A 19,225-nucleotide genomic window follows, 5' to 3' on the forward strand; every position below is an offset into this window, starting at 1 on the left:
TCCCTCCTAGTCACCCCCTCCTAGTCACTGCTCCCTCCTAGTCACCCCTGCCTGCTAGTCACCCCTCCCTCCTAGTCACCCTCCCTCCTAGTCACCCTTCCCTCCTAGTCACCCCTCCCTCCTAGTCACCCCTCCCTCCTAGTCACCCCTGCCTGCTAGTCACCCCTCCCTTCCAGTCACCCCTCCCTCCTAGTCACCCCTCCCTCCTAGTCACTGCTCCCTCCTAGTCTCCCCTCCCTCCTAGTCACCCCTCCCTCCTAGTCTCCCCTCCCTCCTAGTCACTGCTCCCTCCTAGTCTCCCCTCCCTCCTAGTCACCCTTCCCTCCTAGTCACCCTCCCTTCCAGTCACCCCTGCCTGCTAGTCACCCTCCCTCCTAGTCACCCCCTCCTAGTCACCCCCTCCTAGTCACCCCTCCCTCCTAGTCACCCCTCCCTCCTAGTCACCCCCTTCTAGTCACCCCTCCCTTCTAGTCACCCCCTCCTAGTCACCCCTCCCTCCTAGTCACCCCCTCCTAGTCACCCCCCTCCCTCCTAGTCACCCCTCCCTCCTAGTCACCCCCTTCTAGTCACCCCTCCCTCCTAGTCACCCCCTCCTATTCACCCCTCCCTCCTAGTCACCCCCTCCTAGTCACCCCCCCCTCCCAGCCACCCCTCCCTCCTAGTCACCCTCTCCTAGTCACCCTCCCTTCCAGTCTCCCCTCCCTCCTAGTCACCCTCCCTTCCAGTCTCCCCTCCCTCCTAGTCTCCCCTCCCTCCTAGTCACCCCCCTCCCTCCTAGTCACCCCTCCCTCCTAGTCACCCCCTTCTAGTCACCCCTCCCTCCTAGTCACCCCCTACTAGTCACCCCTCCCTCCTAGTCACCCCCTCCTAGTCACCCCCCCCCCCTCCTAGTCACCCCTCCCTCCTAGTCACCCCCTCCTAGTCACCCTCCCTTCCAGTCTCCCCTCCCTCCTAGTCTCCCCTCCCTCCTAGTCACTCCTCCCTCCCAGTCACCCCTCCCACCTAGTCACCCTCCCTTCCAGTCACTCCTCCCTCCTAGTCTCCCCTCCCTCCTAGTCACCCTCCCTCCTAGTCTCCCCTCCCTCCTAGTCACCCTCCCTCCTAGTCACTGCTCCCTCTTAGTCACCCCTCCCTCCTAGTCACTGCTCCCTCCTAGTCACTGCTCCCTCCTAGTCACCCTCCCTTCCAGTCACTCCTCCCTCCTAGTCTCCCCTCCCTCCTAGTCACCCTCCCTCCTAGTCTCCCCTCCCTCCTAGTCACCCTCCCTCCTAGTCACTGCTCCCTCCTAGTCACCCCTCCCTCCTAGTCACTGCTCCCTCCTAGTCACTGCTCCCTCCTAGTCACCCTCCCTCCTAGTCACTGCTCCCTCCTAGTCACCCCTCCCTCCTAGTCACTGCTCCCTCCTAGTCACTGCTCCCTCCTAGTCACCCTCCCTCCTAGTCACTGCTCCCTCCCAGTCACCCCTCCCTCCTAGTCACCCTCCCTTCCAGTCACTCCTCCCTCCTAGTCTCCCCTCCCTCCTAGTCACCCTCCCTCCTAGTCTCCCCTCCCTCCTAGTCACCCTCCCTCCTAGTCACTGCTCCCTCCTAGTCACCCCTCCCTCCTAGTCACTGCTCCCTCCTAGTCACCCTCCCTTCCAGTCACTCCTCCCTCCTAGTCTCCCCTCCCTCCTAGTCACCCTCCCTCCTAGTCTCCCCTCCCTCCTAGTCACCCTCCCTCCTAGTCACTGCTCCCTCCTAGTCACTGCTCCCTCCTAGTCACCCCTCCCTCCTAGTCACTGCTCCCTCCTAGTCACTGCTCCCTCCTAGTCACCCTCCCTCCTAGTCACTGCTCCCTCCTAGTCACCCCTCTGCTTGCAGCTTTCACCAACATCACCCTTCAAACATACGTACAACATTGGAGCCGGGCAGTCACTGCAGCCAAGTGAACTCGCTTGGGACCAGTTCTTATGTCTCAGTTAACCAAGATCCACATTCCAAGTTACTGCTCCCAGCTCTTGGGACTCGCATCATTCTGTGGCAGACCCGACGCCATCAACATCAAAAACTGGTTTACTTGGTTAATGCAAAAAGACTAAGGGCCCGATTGCGAGTTTGGTGGTGTGAGAGCGGGCCGCCATGCCACCGCCAGTTCCCACGCCCACGACCTCCTTTGTTGTCTGGTGGGTGGTCCTTTGGCGATCCCATGGCGGTGCCTTTCTAAAAGGTCCTGCCATGGGAACGCCAAAGCCCATTCCTGCCTGGCATGGACTGTGAAGTCGAAACCGCGAAGGAAAGGGGTGCATGCAGACAGGGAGGAACACCATGTGCCACCTGCATGCATCCCATGGGCCTGAGGAAAGAGGGGGCCCAGTAGGGCCCTCTTTGTTTCTTCACCGCCACCTTTTCCAATGCGGGCTCACCAACATGGTTAGTGTTGCAGTGAGGAAACTTGTAGTATGCTTGGTGGTGCATATTGCGGCCTCAAGATTGCTGTGCCAGCACCAGTGATCGCACATCCCTGGAGGCTGTGGCGGTCCCATTGTGGTCTGAACGCCATCCTTGTTATACTGCGGTCCGACCGCCGGTGTGTAGAGCCAATGCTATTCCACTCCAGGTTTGGCGCTCCACAGGCCGCCAAACTTGGATCAGGCCCTTCAGGCTTTACTACGACTGGCAGTGGTCCACCTGCCCTATTGTGACTTGGCTTTTTGGACAGCCACAGGACTGCTGCAAATGCTGGGGATTCTTGATCCCATGGTGGTTGCGCAGTGGTCAGAGGCAGCAATATGCTGGGTATGCCGCCAAGCATATTACGAGTTGCCTCACCCCTATCATTTCCATGGAAAGGATGACGGTGAGGCTACTCAAGGAGCATTTGCAGGGCCCCCTGTATTTTTGCATTCCCTATTCCTGCACAGAAAGAAATGTGCAACATTGTGCATTTGTTTCCACGCAGCAACGGGCTGCGGCGGTCTCACGGATGTGCATGTCTAAGGCACACCTATGTGCCTTAGATACACACCACCATGGGCCCGCTGCAGCAGGACCGCCTGCAGAGGATTAACTCGTAATCCGGCGGGAGGTCTGACTACGGGTTTGGCTGTCTTGCAGTGCTGGTGTAGCTGCCCGCCACAAGACTGCCAAACTCTTTTATTTTTAACTTTGAAGAGAAGTTTATTGAAAACAGAAAGGAGATACATTCATTGAAATACACATGGATACAACATTGGAAAATGGAGAAGAGCAATATCAATCAATTTAGAAATAAGGGAGAAGGAAGAAAAAGGTGAACTTAAATATATATGGAATAACAATATATAAATGTCTGACTGTAAGCATCAGAAAAAAGCATGAAAATATGGTTCAAAACAGTAAAAGTTAAGTAAGCAAACCAATTCGAATAAAAATGTTATCAGGGGGTTTAGGTACTTCTTGAATTGCAGGTGAGACTGTAGAAAATCTTTTGGTCGAGCCATCTAAACTCTGAGTGATTGGTGCCCAGAGATAAGACCGCAAAACCCTTAATCAGCCCCCAAGCATGGCGTGGAGCAGTTCTGTCTGTTCTCAGCCAGATGTGATACACATTTGTAGTTGTGCGAGCAGAACCTACTGTTCACCCACTGAAGACAGCTTCTGCTGTCCTAATGCCATTATTGACATTCTGACAGGAGTCAGCGATACTGATGAACACTTCGCTTCTGTGTGGTTGCAGGACTCTGAAAGCAGATGGGGTGTGCCAGTCTGTGCTTTATGGTCTGCCTGCCATCATCAGGCCCACATGCTGCTGGAAACTGGACTGGGATGATCTGGAGGCAAATCAGCAACACTTCCAGGCGCTGTGTCACTGCCTGCTGGTGAGTCGGAGGGTTTCATGAGTGTGAGTGGTGGTGAGTTCACGATAGAGCGTAGGATAAACCCAGATATGTGACCTTATGGCGAGTTGTGATAGTGTTCAGATATTGAGAGGTTGAGAATTTGTGACAGGTTTATGGGGTGGGAGTTTGCTGTGTCTTCAGTGACGGGGATATTCGGAGACTTCCCTTGTGTAACAGCCGTTACCATTAAGAATTTGTGATCAGTTGTGAAGTTGTTCTTTGTGATGGGTTCAGGGAGTGAGGCTTGTGTCAAGAAGCTCTGCTGCCCTTTGGCTAGGTTTGCGATGTAGAGTTTCAATGTATATACACACATACATGCATACACGCCTACAGACACATACACACACATACATGCATGCATACATACATACACACATACATGCATACACACCTACAGACACGCATACATACACACACATACATGTTTACACACCTATAGACAGACATACATACACACACACATACATATATACATGGAGCTCACATAGCACTATTTTCAGGCGTTGGGAGCGAGGAAGACCTCAGAAACAATTCATTTGAAAAAACCTGATCGCTTGAAAGCAGATGTTAAAAGAAAGTGTTGAGAGCTGAGTTAAGGTTTTCATTTGTGATATATTCAGATGTTAAGTACCAGATTTACTATGATTTTGCATCAGTTTTCAACAGCTACATGGTATAGATCATAGGTGTGTTGGCGCCTCAAAGAAATTACACATTTGTTTTCTGTATTTCACTTCTATGACGGTGCTGTAAGGTGTAGATAACCACAAAATCTACATGGGGAAGCAAACGCTTGGCACAACTAATTTCAAATCCCCAGCACACGTGAATTTAAAGTTTCTAACGTTTCTTGGTTTGTAAGTAAAAATTACAGTACATAAAACAATTCAATAAGTCATGTATCAAGTCTTCTTCTTTTTCTTTTTCTTTTTATTTCAAGAAGCTTGCAAGAGGAACATCACAGTCACAGCCAACGCGTGTTTCGTCGTATAGGGAAAGTAGTCCCACGACTTCCTCAAGGCTAATTTCTTATTCAGTTTCACTTTTAAATGTGGTTCAAATTCCAGACCACATGGGGATCTATTCTCGGACGGGGAAATCGAAGTTTCTCACTCTAGTTTCCACGTAGCGCGTAAAATCGCAGAAGTCCAATGTTATGGATGAGTATATCCTGCCCTCGTCCTCACGTTCAGAAAAGGCGGCTCCGCCGAGTACAGCAGCCTGTGTCCCGAGTATCTCCGTAATGTGGTTTTGCATGGTTTTACAAATTAACGTAACACATAGCGCTGCCTTGCGTTACGTTGCATTGGGGAGATGTTACATGGGTGGAGCATGGGCGTTCCCCGGCTGCCACCCATAGATTTTGACGCCAACCAAGACTTACAAGTCTTGTAAACTAAAGTGGTGTGCCTACCCCGCAGAGCAGAGGTGTAACGAGGGGCAGTGTCTTCTCTTCTCTTTGTTACCTCCTCTTCCTCATTCTGCAGCTCACATAAAAAGAGGATTATTCCTTGAAGGATCGGACCGTGGCACAAGGTTACCTACCTTGGCGTGAGGCTGCACACAGTGCGCCAGTGCAAGGAGAGGGTAGAAATGCTCCATATCTTTATAAGTATGGAGCATTTCTGCTCTCTTCCTTTCATGCAACGCGGTGCGGCAAGGTACCTTGCTGCGCCGGAATGCGTGAAATATTAGCAAATATGTCCCAAAGAGTTTAGGATGCTGTCAGGTGTTGTGAGCTTGGTACCTGTTTTGGCATTTGGAACTTAAAATCAGTTTTAAGAATTCTGATTATCTACTAAGTTCAGTGATTGAGAGTGCACCATACACTTCGGTTAAACATTTGTCATTTGTTATTCGTGGTGAAAAGTTCATTATAGGTGTTAGGAATGTCTAATGTAGAACTTATGCGGTCTGTGCACTTGTTGGACTTGGCCCTTTTTCCCTGAAATTTTTCGCTTTTGTGGGAAATCGCATGTTATGTGAATGCAAATATTGAATACTGTTCGAAGATGTACGCAGACTGAGTTTTCCCATTTACACCTAAAGCTTTTAAAATGGATGCCATAGCTGTGTGGTGGTGCCGTCTGACTGAGCTGGGTTAACAGTCTAGTGGTTATTTCCCAGCAACCCCAGCTTTTGGAGGGAAGCCTGGCACCCAGGGTGCTCTACCCCTCCCCCTAGGCCAGTTAGAACCAGTTTCCCCAGATGCTTCTAGAAGCTTCTGGCACTGTCTGGAAGGTGGGGTGAGGGGCGTACAAAGGGCGGAGCTGGGCTGCCATGTGCTCAGTCAGAGGGTGGACCTGGGAGAGAGGGGACCTGTTGCCAGGGGTTACCGCCACATGGGCCTGTGTGCTGGGCCCTGAGCTTACCTACACCCCTCTACTGTCCACAGGGCGAGGGAAAACTATAGTTGGGGGCGATGCTGACCTGGAGGAACCTCCGCAGGAGTTTTAGGCAGTAGGGCCTAGACAGGGACCTATGCCACTGGAAGTGACAGGGCCTAGGCGCTGCCTTTTAAGTTGAGTGAGGGATCCTGAACTAACCCACTGATCTGGCCCGGCGGGAGGAGAACCCAGGGACGACCGGCAGAGACTAATTAGTCCGCCTTCAGCCACCAACTCAACTCCCCCCCTCAAGAGACCCTCAACCAAGGGCGCAGGAACCAGCAAGCACCCCGTGGGACCCTGACTGCAGTCCCGGCGGAAAGAGAGCGCGATACTCCAGCTGCCTGCGGAAGGAGCGTGCTAAATTTGGTGGGCGCTACATTTTACTGGACTGTGCTCTGCTGGTGAGTGCTGCAATCCCAGCTGCCGGCCCCCCTCTAGCTGGTTCTGCCACTGGCGTGTGGCCTGCCGCCTCCCAGCCTGCCTGCCCCGAGCTGGGGCATCTCTGAGGGAAAAAGGGGGCGCTGGGCGCCAAATCAATCGCCACCCCCCCACGCTGCAGGCCAACCCTTAATTTCTACCCGCCCCCCCGCTGAGGGGGACCTGAAAAGCACTCACCGCTGTGGCCCGGGGCCGGAAAAGAGTACCCCCGCCATAACCGGGGCCCGTGGAGAAGCCCGGGGCCCCGTCGCTGCTGTCGCAGCCAAGGTAACGTGGCCCCCAGGGCGGAGAGGGCCGCCGGAACTCACTGAAGGCCTCGTTAGGCCTGAAGCCATCCAGCAAGGGCCGCGCTAGGCCTGGAAGCCAAGGCCTGTGTCACCTGACGGGGGCAGACGGGGGCGATCTGGGCCGCGCCCCCGCAGGCCGCACTGCCATTGGCAGCTGCGGGCGCGCCCTTCCCGGAGTCCGGACGAATCCCCAAGCCCCACGTTGGCCTCACAGGCCCGGACACCGCCGGGCGTCGGAGGCGGCTGGCGGGAGGGGCCCGGAGGCGCAAGAGCCCCCGCCCAGCGGAGGAGCACCGGACAACCTGGAAAAGACCTCCCGTGAAGGTAACCCCCAGGGGAGGCGGGCGGAGGGCCGGAAAGAGGCCCTGGACTCGCCCCTCCCCCGGGGACGTTTCTCCGTGAGCCTGGCGGGCCCCCACTGACCCCGAAGAGGGAAGAAGCTGGTCCCCGGCCCCCGGGATTCCTGCCCCATGCCGGGCTCATTAACTATCAAATTCGCCGGACATTGTGGGGTGCAGAGAGTCCGCCCAAGTTATCCTGGGGGGGGGAAGAGATAGAGGAATTGCCCCACGCACTGCTCTAATGTACTGCCATGAGTAGCGCCTGGACTCTTGCCAGGTTAATGCTTTGAATACTTGCCATACTTAGCGCTTGGTGTAATTGCCAGGAGCAGCGCTCTGATTTCCTGCTCAATGATATGCAATGTTCAGCGCTCTGATTTCCGGCTCAATGAAATGCTTTGTGCAGCGCTATGCTTAAGGGGCATGTTTTGAAGCGCTATTGATTGCTATGTGCAGCGCTATGTTTACATGCAAAGTTTTGAAGCGCTAATGCATTGCTATGTACAGCGCTATGTTTACATGCCATGTTTGAAGCGCTAATGAATTGCCCTGTACCGCGTTCTGCGTAAAGGCTGTGTTTGACGCTTTCCAGGATCGCCAGGTACCGCGCTTTGATTCCGTACCAGGTTGATGTGTTAATGAACTGCCCAATCTAGTCCTGGTGAAATGCTTTTGATCCTAATGTTGATCTGATTGGTTTTATTCAACCTACTGTGTGGTGTCAATTATTGCGTGCGTTTCCTGTCTCAGTGGATGTGTGTGCTGTATGGTCACTTTACACGTAAGCCCTTGGATGCCTACCTGCTCGCGCCACACTACCCCCATAGGGCCTGGTGACCCCCGGTCCTACAGCACTGGATGCTAACTCTAGCTCTGTGCATTGCATGCTAGCTCTACCTCTGTGCCTTCGATGCTAGCTCTAGCTCTGTGCCTTGGATGCTAGCTCTAGCTCTGTGCATTGGATGCTAGCTCTAACTGTGTATTGGATGCTAGCTCACTTGCTTTAAATGCTAGCTCTGTGCTTTAAATGCTAGCTCTCTGCTTTGGATGCTAGCTCTAGCTCTGTATTGGATGCTAGCTCACGTGCTTTAAATGCTAGCTCTGTGCTTTAAATGCTAGCTCTCTGCTTTGGATGCTAGCTCTAGCTCTGTATTGGATGCTAGCTCTAGCTCTGTATTGGATGCTAGCTCTAGCTCTGTATTGGATGCTAGCTCTAGCTCTGTGCCTTGGATGCTAGCTCTGTGCCTTGGATGCTAGCTCTAGCTCTGTGCCTTCGATGCTAGCTCTAACTGTGTATTGGATGCTAGCTCTCTGCTTTGGATGCTAGCTCTAGCTCTGTATTGGATGCTAGCTCTAGCTCTATATTGGATGCTAGCTCTAGCTCTATATTGGATGCTAGCTCTAGCTCTGTATTGGATGCTAGTTTTGTGCCTTGGATGCTAACTCTAGCTCTGTGCATTGGATGCTAGTTCTGTGCCTTGGATGCTAGCTCTAGCTGTTCTTTTGATGCTAGCTCTAGCTCTATACACTGGATGCTAGCTCTAGCTCTGTATTGGATGCTAGCTCTAGCTCTGTGCACTCGATGCTAGCTCTGTGCCTTGGATGCTAGCTCTAGCTCTGTATTGGATGCTAGCTCTAGCTCTGTGCACTGGATGCTAGCTCTGTGCCTTGGATGCTAGCTCTAGCTCTGTATTGGATGCTAGCTCTAGCTCTGTATTGGATGCTAGCTCTAGCTCTGTGCACTCGATGCTAGCTCTGTGCCTTGGATGCTAGCTCTAACTCTGCATTGGATACTTGCTCTAACTCAGTGCTTTGGATGCTAGCTCTTTTGAATGCTAGCTCTAGCTCTGTATTGGATGCTAGCTCTAGCTCTATATTGGATGCTAGCTCTAGCTCTGTATTGGATGCTAGTTCTGTGCCTTGGATGCTAGCTCTAGCTCTATGCACTGGATGCTAGTTCTGTGCCTTGGATGCTAGCTCTAGCTGTTCTTTTGATGCTAGCTCTAGCTCTATACACTGGATGCTAGCTCTGGCTCTGTATTGGATGCTAGCTCTAGCTCTGTATTGGATGCTAGCTCTAGCTCTGTGCACTCGATGCTAGCTCTAGCTCTGTGCCTTGGATGCTAGCTCTAACTCTGCATTGGATACTTGCTCTAACTCAGTGCTTTGGATGCTAGCTCTTTTGAATGCTAGCTCTAGCTCTGTATTGGATGCTAGCTCTAGCTCTATATTGGATGCTAGCTCTAGCTCTGTATTGGATGCTAGTTTTGTGCCTTGGATGCTAGCTCTAGCTCTATGCACTGGATGCTAGTTCTGTGCCTTGGATGCTAGCGCTAGCTGTTCTTTTGATGCTAGCTCTAGCTCTATACACTGGATGCTAGCTCTAGCTCTGTATTGGATGCTAGCTCTAGCTCTGTGCACTCGATGCTAGCTCTAGCTCTGTGCCTTGGATGCTAGCTCTAACTCTGCATTGGATACTTGCTCTAACTCAGTGCTTTGGATGCTAGCTCTTTTGAATGCTAGCTCTAGCTCTGTATTGGATGCTAGCTCTAGCTCTATATTGGATGCTAGCTCTAGCTCTGTATTGGATGCTAGTTTTGTGCCTTGGATGCTAGCTCTAGCTCTATGCACTGGATGCTAATTCTGTGCATTGGATACTTGCTCTAACTCGGTGCTTTGGATGCTAGCTCTTTTGAATGCTAGCTCTAGCTCTGTATTGGATGCTAGCTCTAGCTCTATATTGGATGCTAGCTCTAGCTCTGTATTGGATGCTAGTTTTGTGCCTTGGATGCTAGCTCTAGCTCTATGCACTGGATGCTAATTCTGTGCATTGGATACTTGCTCTAACTCGGTGCTTTGGATGCTAGCTCTTTTGAATGCTAGCTCTAGCTCTGTGCATTGGATGCTAGCTCTAGCTCTGTGCTTTGGATACTAGCTCTAGCTCTGCATTGGATGCTAGCTCTGTGCTTTGGATGCTAGCTCCGTGCACTGCATGCTAGTTCTAGATCGGTGCCTTGGATGCTAGCTCTAGCTCTGTGCACTGGTTGCTAGTTCTGTGCCTTGGATGCTACCTCTAGCACTGTGCTTAGGATGCTAGCTCTAGCTCTATGCACTGGATGCTAATTCTGAGCATTGGATACTTGCTCTAACTCGGTGCTTTGGATGCTAGCTCTTTTGAATGCTAGCTCTAGATCTGTGCATTGGATGCTAGCTCTAGCTCTGTGCTTTGGATACTAGCTCTAGCTCTGCATTGGATGCTAGCTCTAGCTCTGCATTGGATGCTAGCTGTAGCTCTGTGCTGTGGATCCTAGCACTAGCTCTGTGCCTTGGATGCTAGCTCTAGCTCTGTGCACTGGATGCTAGTTCTGTGCCTTGGATGCTACCTCTAGCACTGTGCTTTGGATGCTAGCTCTAGCTCTATGCACTGGATGCTAGCTCTGTGCCTTGGATGCTAGCTCTAGCTCTGTGCACTAGATGCTAGTTCTGTGCCTTGGATTCTACCTCTAGCTCTGTGCTTTGGATCCTAGCACTAGCTCTACATTGGATGCTAGTTCTAGCTTTGTACATTGGATGCTAGTTCTAGCTTTGTACATTGGATGCTAGTTCTAGCTTTGTACATTGGATGCTAGTTCTAGCTCGGTGCCTTGGATGCTAGTTCTAGCTCGGTGCCTTGGATGCTAGTTCTGTGCCTTGGATGCTAGTTCTAGCTGTGTACATTGGATGCTAGCTCTATGCTTTGGATCCTAGCTCTGCGCATTGGATGCTAGCTCTAGCTTTGTGCCTTGGATGCTAGCTCTAGCTCTATGCTTCGGATCCTAGCTCTGTGCTTTGGATGCTAGCTCTAATCTTTGGATGCTAGCTCTGGCTCTGTGCACTGGATGCTAGTTCTGTGCTTTGGATGCTACCTCTAGCTCTGTGCTTTGGATCCTAGCACTAGCTCTACATTGGATGCTAGTTCTAGCTCGGTGCCTTGGATGCTAGTTCTAGCTGTGTACTATGGGTGCTAGTTCTAGCTCAGTGCCTTGGATCCTAGCTCTGCGCATTGGATGCTAGCTCTAGCTTTGTGCCTTGGATGCTAGCTCTAGCTCCGGATCCTAGCTCTGTGCTTTGGATGCTAGCTCTAATCTTTGGATGCTAGCTCTGGCTCTGTGCATTGGATACTAGCCCTAGCACTGTGCATCAGATGCTAGCTCTATGCTTTGGATCCTAGCACTAGCTCTGTACATTGGATGCTAGCTCTATGCTTTGGATCCTAGCTCTAGCTCTGTACATTGGATGCTAGCTCTAGCTCTGTACATTGGATGCTAGCTCTAGCTCTGTACATTGGATGCTAGTTCTAGCTCTGTACATTGGATGCTAGCTCTGTGCTTTGAATGCTAGATTCCAATTTACCTGGTGCCTTGTTTCCACGCCATGCTACCTGTGCCGCCACCGCCATCAGAGTCATTTGGGCATTCTGGGAGGTCCCGGCCTCTAGTGAAGATGCTGGCCAGGGATCGCAAGCCCCAGCAACACTAGCGCCGCCCACGCCGGTTTCAAGCGCTGGGAGGCGCATAAGAGGAGAGCAGGGCTGTATTGTAATTAACTTTCGCAGGCCACAGATGGTTCGCTCTTTACTAAACCACAGTGAGTCATCTTGTAGCTCATATACTAGCATCAGTGGGCTCCCCTTGGGATACTTCTATAAACCTCCGACTAGGCCTTATGTGAGCAAATCTACCCCAATCTCCATGTTTAATAGGTTTCAGTGTCTGTCAGATTTAGGTGCTCTGGACTGACAACTACCCATATTGCAACACAAAATGGTTTCTGTGGATAGTGTACAGGTTCTGGTACCTATTTCTCTTGTCGATGGTGAAGCTGTTAAATCTGCTACAGAGGATGCCAACCTAGGCATTGACTCAGGTATCCGAAATGAGGATGTTGGAAGAATTTATAGGCGGATTAGTCATCAGGATGTAACCTGCATAGTAAATACATGGGAGAAAGCCACAGTAACGGATTCTTTAGATGCACCACTAGTACTCATTCCTGATGAGATTAAGGTAATACCTGAGACTACTTATCCACTCCAGAACAATGGAAGAGATATTCCCAACTGTAACGATTGTTTTAATTCTGTTGGTGACTTTCAGGATGCCCAAGGAGCAATAAATGAAAAGGAAGGAATACTTTATAAACAAAGCATGGAGGAAAGTCAAATAGAGATAAGACTGACTTCCTGGAACATTGCAGGGCTGAAAAGAAACCCAGGGGATGTAGTGTGGCAGGAATACATTAGAAAAAGAGAGATTCTTTTATTACAAGAAACATGGGCTTTGGAAACACCTCATAAAGTGGGATTTAAAATATATAGTGTAGCTGCTACTCCTTCGGTCAGAGGAAGTCCCTCAGGCGGTCTCGTTATATGGGTAAAAGTTACTCTAGGCATTGATATAAGCCAGGTGGATATTCTAACCCAGGATCTAGCGAGGGTAAAGATTAAAACACTGGAAAAAATTGAATTGTACATTATAAATATCTACAATAGACCTAGCCCAGCGAGTAACAAATCGGTGGTTACTGAACAGTTGGATCAATGTTTATGCTCAATTAACCCGAGGGCAATGGTAATTGTGAGGGGTGGTTTTAACCGTAAATTTGAACCTGTAGCGAGACTTGAAAATATCTTCGAGGAAGAAGACTTGGCCAACAATATTCCCACGTTGGAAAGTAGACCTACAGTACCCTGCACATGTGCTGTTGCACAATTGATAAGACTTGTTTCGGGACATGAACTTCGGGCATGGAATGGTCGACTGCCCTCTGATACCCCGAATGCTGCCACGTTTAGTAGGAGTAACTCTAAGAGTTACATAGACTACATACTGGTATCTATTGGCCTGTGGCCAATTGTACATGATTTGGCAATTGATGATAGATCTGAGAGCGACCATTTCTCATTATGTCTGACGCTTGCGGCACATTTTTTCCATCCAGTACCTTTGAAAAGTAGAGATACCAATGGTAGTATCATTGAAGCTCTAATTAGTAATAACTGCAGAGCGGTAAAATGGCCTTCCATAGCGGGAAATGAGGTGGCTATGAAGCAGATATACGATATTTATGTGGAGACTACTTCCCACTATGCTAATCTGTCGGCTTCAGAGATCCCAATTATGAAAATATATCACATACTGGTAGAAGCTCTGATACCCATATTAAGTAGGATTCCCAAAGAACGTAACAAGGGAACAACAGATGAGAATAATCCAGATAACCCCTGGTATAATAAAGATTGCACGGAGGCAAAAAAAGAACATATCAAGGCTACAAAAGCAACAAGCAGGTCTCGCATTAGGTTGAGTTAGAGTTATTGGATTAGTATATTTGTGTTGTTTATTGGTGTTGTTTTGAGTTGGTTAGTATATAGTACATGAACTTATGCAGTACAATTGTTGTTTAATGTTGGTTTATTCGACCTTTTGTTATAGCATATAAACATTTACAGTGAATAGTTTAAAGAGTTGTGGAGATAGTTGTTATAAAAGTAGTAGCACATCAAAACTGCTTAATGATTTCTGTTATACAGCCATTCGGAAAAAGGACATTCAAAGGTATAGGCAAGTGCGGCAGAGTGAAAGGCATGGGGAGGCCAGAATATAAGGATAGGTGGCAGGACAGAGTGCAGGGCAAAGGGACAGGTAGGGCGAGCGAAAAAACATGAGGCTAGGTGGCAGGAGAGAGTGCGGGGCAGAGGGAACAGAATACGCACTCTTGTGTGTTGAGGCAACAAAAGCGAAGAAAGCAAAGTAAATACCATGTGGCACAAAATAAAACAGGAGGGACTTAAGAAACACAAAAAGGGAGCGAGCAACCAGGTGCAAGCAAAGGTAGAGCGCATGCATTTGATTAGGTGACAGGATAGAGTGTGGGGCAGAGGGCTAAGCACGGCAAGTTTTTAACATGAGGAGAAGTGTTAGGACAGAGTGCGGGGCAGAGGGACAGGCACGGGGAGTCAAAAATATGAGAATAACTGTTAGGAGTGATTGCGGGGCAGATGAAAGGCATGGCAAGGCAAGAACATGATATTAGGTGGCAGGACTTAGTGCGGGGCAGAGACACAGGCACGGTGAGCAAAGAACATGAGGATAAGTGGCAGGACAGAGTGCGGGCAGAGTGAAAGGCAAGGCGAAAACAGAATATGAGTATAGGTAGGAGGACAGAGCATGGGGCAAAGGAAAAGGCACAGTAAGGCAATAACATAAGGATAGGTGGCAGGACAGAGTGCGGGGCAGACGTACAGGCACAGCGAGGGAATAACAGGCGAATAGGTGGCAGGACAGAGTGCGGGGCAAAGGGATATGGATGGGAAGGCAAAAATATAAGGATAAGTGGCAGGAGAAAGTGCTGGGGCAGAGGGAACATAATACGGCAGTGGCAAGTTAAGAACATAAGGATAACTGTGAGGACAGAGTGCGGGACAAAGTGAAAGGCAGGGTGACAGAAGATGGCACTGCTGTGTGTTATGGCAACAAAAGTAAACTAAATACTGCCTTGTAGAGTTGAAGCGCGCAGGTAAACTAAAAGCTAAATCAAGCGCGCAAATCTACAGAAAAAAGATATTGATATGCTTGAGCTCCTAAATGTATGTGTCTGCCTTGTTTAGTTGCAGCGCGCATTAGCACAGAGTGTGGGGCAGTTGAAAGGCACGACGAGGCAAAAACAAAATTAGGTGGCAGGACAGAGTGCAGAGCAGAGGGACAGGGCACAGCAAGAGAATAAAATGAGGATAAAAGCAGGAGAGAGTGCAAGACAGAGGGACAGGCACGGCAAGTTAATAGCATGAGGATCAGTGGCAGGACAGAGTGTGGGGCAGAGGGAACAGAATACGGCGCTGTTGTGTGTTGAACCAACAAAAGCGAAGAAAAGCAAAGTAAATACCATGTGGTACAAAATAAAACATGAGGGACTTAATAAAGACAAAAAGGGAGCGAGCAACGAGGTGGAAGCAAAGGTAGAGAGCGTGCATATGTTTAGGTGGCAAGATTGAGTGTGGGGCAGAGGGATAAGCAGGGCGAGTTTTGAACATGAGCATAAGTGTTAGAAGAGTGCGGGGCAGAGGGACAGGGAGTCAAACAAATTAGAATAACTGTCAGGACAGAGTACGTAACAAATAAAGGCACGGGGAGTGAAGAACATAAGGATAACTGTTAGGACAGAGTGCAGGACAGAGAGATAAGCACGGTGAGTTTTGAACATGAGGATAAGTGTTAGGACAGAGTGCAGGACAGAGAGATAAGCACGGTGAGTTTTGAACATGAGGATAAGTGTTAGGACAGAGTGCGGGGCAGAGGGATAAGCACGGCGAGTTTTGAACATGAGGATAAGTGTTAGGACAGAGTGCAGGACAGAGAGATAAGCACGGTGAGTTTTGAACATGAGGATAAGTGTTAGGACAGAGTGCGGGACAGAGAGATCAGCACGGTGAGTTTTGAACATGAGGATAAGTGTTAGGAGAGAGTGCGGGACAGAGAGATAAGCACGGTGAGTTTTGAATATGAGGATAAGTGTTAGGAAAGAGTGTGGGACAGAGAGATAAGCACGGTGAGTTTTTAACATGAGGATAAGTGTTAGGATAGAGTGCGGGACAGAGAGATAAGCACGGTGAGTTTTGAACATGAGGATAAGTGTTAGGACAGAGTGCGGGACAGAGAGATAAGCACGGTGAGTTTTGAACATGAGGATAAGTGTTAGGACAGAGTGCGGGACAGAGAGATAAGCACGGTGAGTTTTGAACATGAGGATAAGTGTTAGGATAGAGTGCGGGGCAGAGGGATAAGCACGGCGAGTTTTGAACATGGGGATAAGTGTTAGGATAGAGTGCGGGCAGAGGGATAAGCACAGCAAGTTTTGAACATGAGGATAAGTGTTAGGACAGAGTGCGGGGCAAAGGGACAGACACGAGTAGTCAAAAATATGAGAATAACTGTTAGCACAGAGTGCGGGGCAGATGAAAGGCACGGCGAGGCAAAAACATAAAATTAGGTGGCAGGACTTAGTGCGGGGCAGAGAGACAGGCACGGCGAGCGTGGGCAGAGGATACAGAACATGGCACTGTTGTGTGTTAAGACAACAAAAGCAAACTAAATACCGCCTTGTATAGTTGCAGCGCGCAAGTAAACTAAAAGCTAAATCAAGTGCGCGAATCTACAGAAAAAAAGATGTTGATATGCTTGAGCTCTTAAATGTATGTGTCTGCCTTGTATAGTTGCAGCGCACAGTGAAACTAAAAGCTAAATCAAGCACGCGGTGGGAACGTGTGAGGCAGAGAGAAGATGTCATGCTCGTGCACATCGCCTGTCCAGGCGTGCACATGAACTGAAAGCTAAATCAAGCGCGCGGTGGAAGCGTGTGAGGCAGAGAGGGGATGCCATGCGCGTGCACATCGCCTGTACGGGCGCGCACATCACATGTCCTGTCCCACTTCGTGCACCAAACCGACAAAAATAGGCTCGTCAAGGCAAGCAACGCATGCTCTGCGTCGCTAAGCGAGACCTAAAAAGTGTAGAGGTTCTAAGGGAGAAAAGGAGTAAGTACAAGAGGCTACTAGCCCAAACTAAAAATGACTGGGAGGATAATATCTGGCCTGAACTAATTAGGGCAGCCAAGGCCTAAGATCAGTCGGGTTTTGGCGCCTGATATCTAAAGGCAACAAAACAGGGAGATGTAGCAAGGACATCTTTCTAGATGCTAAAACATGGGTAAGCCATTTTTCAAGCCTATATGCAGCATCCACAAGCGATGTAGAATTCAACCCACAAGATTATGTAATAGGCTCGACTACAGCACCCCTACACTTTAGCTTGGATGAAGCATTGGCTGCAATAGATGGGGAAGGGGAAGGGACCGGGACCAGATAAGATACCAGGAGATCTATGGAAACACGACAAAGATGTTTGGGGCCCCATATCAATCTTTTATGTAATTCAGTCGCCGCAGATGCGCCTATTCCAGAATCATGGAAAGGGGCTGAAATTACAACTATTTTTTAAAAAGGTAATCGCCGAGACCCTTCGCAATATCGACCGATTAGCTTAATAGATGTTTTACTGAAAATATATGCTCGGCAAATTTAAAAAAAATTAAATGATTGGATTGAGGAGAAGAACATCTTATCAAGTTTCAGGCGGGTTTTAGAGCCAAAACCAGCACAATTGACCAGGTCTTTAGATTCCTCTACATGAGTTGGAAATAAACAGTATTTAAGAAGGGACATCTGTATATCGCCTTTATTGACCTGAAGGCTGCTTTCGACCTCATCCCTGGAAATCTCCTTTGGAAATCTCTAAAAAATAAAGGGGTACCATGAGAAATACTCCTGCAAATAATACGACTGCATGAAGATAACTTTGCAAGGGTCAGATGGGGTCCAAGGGGAGAACTTACTGAACCAATTCAGGTAAACAGGGGCGTAAGGCAGGGATGTGTGCTAGCACCCACCCTTTTTCCATTATATGGAAATGATATTGCTGAATATTTATTGGGCTGCGAACACGATTCTCCCAAACTAGGAGGGGGTGCCAGTACCTGCGCTCTTATTTGCGGACGATACTCTTTTAATTTCCCAAACACCCAAAGGTTTACAATGTTTAATAAACACCTTTGGGGTATACTGTGAATCTAAGGGCCTGGAAATAAACTCTAACAATACAAAATACATGGCAATTAATCCACACAAGACTTTAAAAAAGATTTTAACTGTTAAGAATCAGAAAATAGAGTATGTGCAGAGTTTTAACTATCTAGGTATTACTTTGGACACCAAAATGACTTGGAAACCGCAATTGGAGAAAAGTAAGTCTATCCTACTCCAAAATGCTCTACCAATAGTAAAGAAACATGAGAGCAATTTATCGAAAGCGGTATCCCCTGCCCTTGAGGTATACAAGTATAGGGCACAATCGGCATCCCTATAGGGGGCTGAATTATGGGGACCTTCAAGCAGTAATACGATTGCGGTGGGAGAAAATACGTTTTTTTAGAAAATTGCTATGCCTTCCAGTGCGTACACCGCTCATACCTATTGTAATGGACCTAAATATACGCCGTATAGACTCCCAGGCAATTTTACGACCGCTATTGTTCTGGGTGTGACTGTGGTCAACTGTAGAGCTCGTCCACTATAAGGAAGGACTGGAGGAGATTCTAAGGCTAAAAAATGGTGCATGGTTACCGTGGCTGAGGCACGTCCATGACTGGTTTTATAAATTAGGGCTTAAGTATTTCTGGGAGGAACCTGCTAGATTGTCTATGGCATCAAAAAAAGTACTAAAGATAACTTTTTGGGCCTACATTTGAGACAGCTATCATCATAATTCAGCCACTGGTACTTTAACAATACGGTTCCTCTCGATGAAACCAACCTGGGGTTTTTAGCACTTTTTGGACGAGGTGCAGCCCCAGTTAGCAAAATCTGTATACTTGAAATTCCGAAACGGTGTATTACAGACAAAGTTTAATACATCAAAATGGGTCCAGAAACAAGGGGATGAAGATTTGGAGTGTTGTGTATGATGCCATATGGGTGCTAAAGAAAACGATGTACATATATTGTTCTTCTGCCCAGCCTATAAAAATTAAAGAAATAAATGGATCAAAACCATCTGTCGATTGTTGGGTATAAGATCCTGTTATGAGGCAGAAAGAATATTAAAAACTGACACATCCCAAAGTGTGGTTTTTAGTGTTAGTAGGTAACTGTTTGGAGTGAGTTTATTAAGAAGAAAAGAAGGCTTGAAATTTTAAATTACTATCCCAAACTTACACTGGTTTTCTGCACTTGGACTTTAGCTAATACATGAAGAAGGCTATTAGCATTATTATATTTGCCGTATGGTATTAAAAAGGAAAAACAGTTGGAACATTATATAG

At 48.7% G+C, this 19,225-nt stretch overlaps 1 protein-coding gene across 1 annotated transcript in view; it reads left to right on the forward strand.

The window, feature by feature from the left end:
• M1AP (meiosis 1 associated protein) overlaps nucleotides 1–19,225 on the forward strand; it is a 344,775-nt gene that overhangs the window by 282,702 nt on the left and 42,848 nt on the right. The window contains exon 7 of the mRNA XM_085642984.1: nucleotides 3,694–3,835. Within this exon, the coding sequence (XP_085499110.1) occupies nucleotides 3,694–3,835 (142 nt within the window). The remainder of the gene's footprint in view (nucleotides 1–3,693; nucleotides 3,836–19,225) is intronic.

This window comes from Triturus cristatus, chromosome 2_2, assembly GCF_964204655.1.
Source record: "Triturus cristatus chromosome 2_2, aTriCri1.1, whole genome shotgun sequence".
Classification (NCBI taxonomy): Eukaryota; Metazoa; Chordata; class Amphibia; order Caudata; family Salamandridae; genus Triturus; species Triturus cristatus.